Source organism: Adiantum capillus-veneris, chromosome 29 (genome assembly GCF_014529385.1).
Source record: "Adiantum capillus-veneris isolate H3 chromosome 29, ASM1452938v2, whole genome shotgun sequence".
NCBI classification, from domain to species: domain Eukaryota; kingdom Viridiplantae; phylum Streptophyta; class Polypodiopsida; order Polypodiales; family Pteridaceae; genus Adiantum; species Adiantum capillus-veneris.
Window position 1 is genome coordinate 48331352 of NC_140959.1, and position 3435 is coordinate 48334786.

Below are 3435 nucleotides of genomic sequence, written 5' to 3' on the forward strand. Positions count from 1 at the left end.
ACTATGTCCTGTGAAAGTGACACTGTAGCCTGCTACAGGTTGCCCGCCACAAGACCGCTCACCGTCTCGGTGAGAGGAAATATTGAAAAACTAGGAAGTAAAACCAATAGGTACCACATGTACATCTGTCTTGAAGAAGGTGCTTTTCCCACTCATGCAAGAAATGATTTCACCTGGCAAGAGAATTCAACACTTGGAGGAGGAGGTTTCTCTGCTCGAACAGAGGATGGCGGATTCATAAGTAGAGATGATGACAGTTCAGGAGAACTCTAAAAAGTTCCAAGTAGAGTGTGAAGAGCTGCAGCAAACTCTTGGCACTACTCGAGCTGAAAAGCAATGAAGTGTGGCTGCTCTGAAGGAGGCATGTGATGCTCGTAGCTAGAATTTCCATAGAGGATGGACGGATTGTGTCTTCTTCTAGATGTATTGAATGGTATTTTCAGCAAATCAGCTTCAGCTGCTGATGTTGGAGAGGGGGGCTGTTTAGGGGAAGGGGAAGTTGAGGGGGAGGGTAGGGGCGAGGGGGGCTGGGTAGGGACGAGAGATGTGAGGGGGAGGGTAGGGGCGAGAGGGGGTGGGTAGGGGCGAATCCTAACTGGGCTGGGGCGAGACAATTGGATAGGGGGGAATTGAATAGGGCTAGGAACTGGTAGGGGCGAATTTTCAAGGCTGGGGGGAATCCAACTGGGTAGGGGCGAATCCAATAGGCAGAGGAATTTTGCAGGTCTGAGGCGAATCCAATATAGGGCAGGGGCGAATTTAATAGGCAGAGGGCGAATCCAACTGGTAGGGGCGAGAGGGGGTGGGCTGGGGCGAGAGGGTGATCTAGACTAGTAGCTAATTAGCATGAAAGGAAAACCAGGTTCAAACACTTGAACAGGCATTCCATCACACAACTAAAAGGACCTTGGTTTGAAGCTTCTACTTGCTAAAACATGATCAAATACTGACCAAACGATATTTGAATGTAGCTATCTGGTGTAGTGTGTATGAAGGCACATCTTCAATTCGACTTACCGACTCCATTGCCAGCTCATGTTCAAGCTGCCCACGTGTAGCCTTCATCACTACATTGAACTCCGTGTATGAAGCACGCATGGCAAGCCACAAAGTATCCATAACTTTGAATGCCACACAATACAGCAACTCGAAGGCCATCTCGTCTTCAGCAAGAATTCTCAAGAAACAAACTGCAGCCCAAGACCTCGGCTTTCCTGACCAAAGGTCAAGCATTTGAATCAGCATAAAGGTGATGTTCACACCAGCAACTGCGAACGGATACTCCCACGTTGCTCTTCTACCTCCTTTCTTGTACAACAGCTGCTGAAATGTTTTCGGGTATCGTTTTGAGAAGAACAACAAATTCTCGAGAGAGATAAATCCTCCACCCCTAAAATCTGTGGATGGGTCAGTCCCTTGCAAGTGCGAGTTGGGAAAAGTAGCAGACCATAAATCCTTCAATACCTCACACAAGATCAAAAGGAAAGACTTCATAGACTTCAATTGCGTGTAGAGACTGTTTTTGATAGCTGTCGTTCTGATCACTTCCACAAAGGAAACGGGAGCATCCGAGCGATCAATCTCTGTGACCTTTACACTTGCCATTGGCTGAGGTGGCTCATTGGGCTCAGCTACAGTAAGAACTTTGGAAGATGGAGGTGGGGTATTCTCAGGCAAAGAGTGAACAGATACCCCATAACAAGGCATAGATTGGGTAGCTTCCAACCACTCTAGTAGGTCTTCATCTGACCCATCCGGCGGAGTAGGTCGTTCCAGTTCGGGATTGGACTCCATGGACAGGGAACTATGATGCACCACCGGATCCATTCCGCCTTCAAGGCGAATCGGTTGCATTGGGGAGCCAGGGGTTCGTATCCACATTGCATCGTTTCCCCAATCATGTAGTGCTTTCGTGTGTCGTAGCCATGGTCTGCCAATGAGCAATGGGAAGCCGCCTTCTACCTGGGGAAGGTGAACCACCACAAAATCCAAGCTGAATGTGAAATCTTGAACCTGCAAAGGCACCTTTTCTACAATGCCCAAGGGGTAGACAGTCCTCTGGTCGGCCAAAGTCACTGTGAATGGGGCAGGCCTAGTGGGCTGGAGACCCAATGCCAGCATAGTGAATTCAGGCATCAGGTTGATACCCGACCCACCATCTACTATGACCCCTGAGAATTCGCGGCTCATAATAGAAACGGTTAGACGCGGACTCCTGTAATCAGTAAGTGAAGCTTCGGGATAGGATATCATGTAGGATTCAGAGGGCTGCACTGGGAGGTGCCCGCCACTAGACCCTGCACCAGGGTACAGAGATTGAATGATGGCAAGGGTGTCACTTCGAAAATTTGCATCCAGTCGAAGCATGTCATACAATGACACTTGCTGAAAGGTATTCTTCAATATAGTCTCTGCTGTAGGTTTTTCTCTTGGGATCAGTGTCTTCTCAGTTTCCTTGATCTTTTGTAAGTCAGCAACAGCTTATAAGAAAGCCCCATCAATATCTGAGAGCATAGTAAAAGATCCTTTCTTAGCACTAGGGGATGGCATGTCAGCTGTTGGATGAGGTGTAGGCATTGGGGAGGAAAGAGCTATACCTGCTGGAAGATTGAGTCCGAGGGCTGCCCTCTGAGCTCGTGTGAGGACACCAGCTGGCTCCTCTACCAGGTTTAACTTGTCTTGAGAGGCAATCATATGGGTAGAAAGTGGTGGTTTGGGGTTGGTACTAACTGCTATCAAATTGATCTTGGGAAAGGTGAATTCAGGTTGTCTTTGACTTGGGCTCGCAGAGGTAGAGGCGCGTTGTTTTGGACAATCCTTAGTGTAGTGATCCTGAGCCTCAGGGCAAAGTTGGCACGGAGGAGAGCCTTCTGGCAAAGGGCATTTGCTCTGATAATGCCCATACTCTCCACATCTGTAGCATAAAATGGGCCGATTGGAGGGACGGAACGGCGGATGAGGTGGTTGTTGCATGGAGTTTGAGGGTGACGTGTAGAAGCTCTGAGGGGTTGAGGGAGCATTAGCATGGTAAAAACTGGGAGATGCGAAGTTGTTGTGCATACCTTACATAGGAGGTGTTGTCAGCAGAGGTGGCATAGGGTGTTGATGACCATAGGGTGAAACCATGTTGGATGTAGGTGTCAACCCTTGTTGAACGTTGGGGGCGAGGCTCTGTTGTAGTGGCCGCATTCCCTTCAGATAATAGCACTCTTTTTCATCATGGCCAGTCTTCTCGCAGAAATGGCAGTAAGCTCGAAGTGGGCAGTCTTGAGAAGGATGCCCTGGAGATCGACATGAGCTACACCATACCATAGCCTTAGTCTCCTGCTGAGACCTGAGCTCTTATAGCTCTCTTTTAAGTTGATCATAAGCCTCTTGATGTGGGGGCTTCTCTTGTCTAAGAGAGAAGGATCTCTCTTCTTGAAGGGCCCGCTG

The 3435-nt window shown here is 48.8% G+C and overlaps 1 protein-coding gene across 1 annotated transcript; it reads right to left on the reverse strand.

Annotated features, from left to right (window-relative positions):
* Positions 1–760: 760 nt before the first annotated feature.
* On the reverse strand, positions 761–2538 carry LOC147419157 (uncharacterized). The gene has a single exon (XM_086505450.1). It carries the CDS (start codon positions 2365–2367, stop codon positions 940–942), a length of 1428 nt encoding a protein of 475 aa, XP_086361576.1. The 5' UTR covers positions 2368–2538; the 3' UTR covers positions 761–939.
* Between the last annotated feature and the right edge of the window lie 897 nt (positions 2539–3435).

What these genes read in the sequence shown, in the direction of transcription:
- LOC147419157 (XM_086505450.1), bottom strand. Translation starts at nt 2,367, where the DNA reads ATGCTTCGACTGGATGCAAATTTTCGAAGTGACACCCTTGCCATCATT.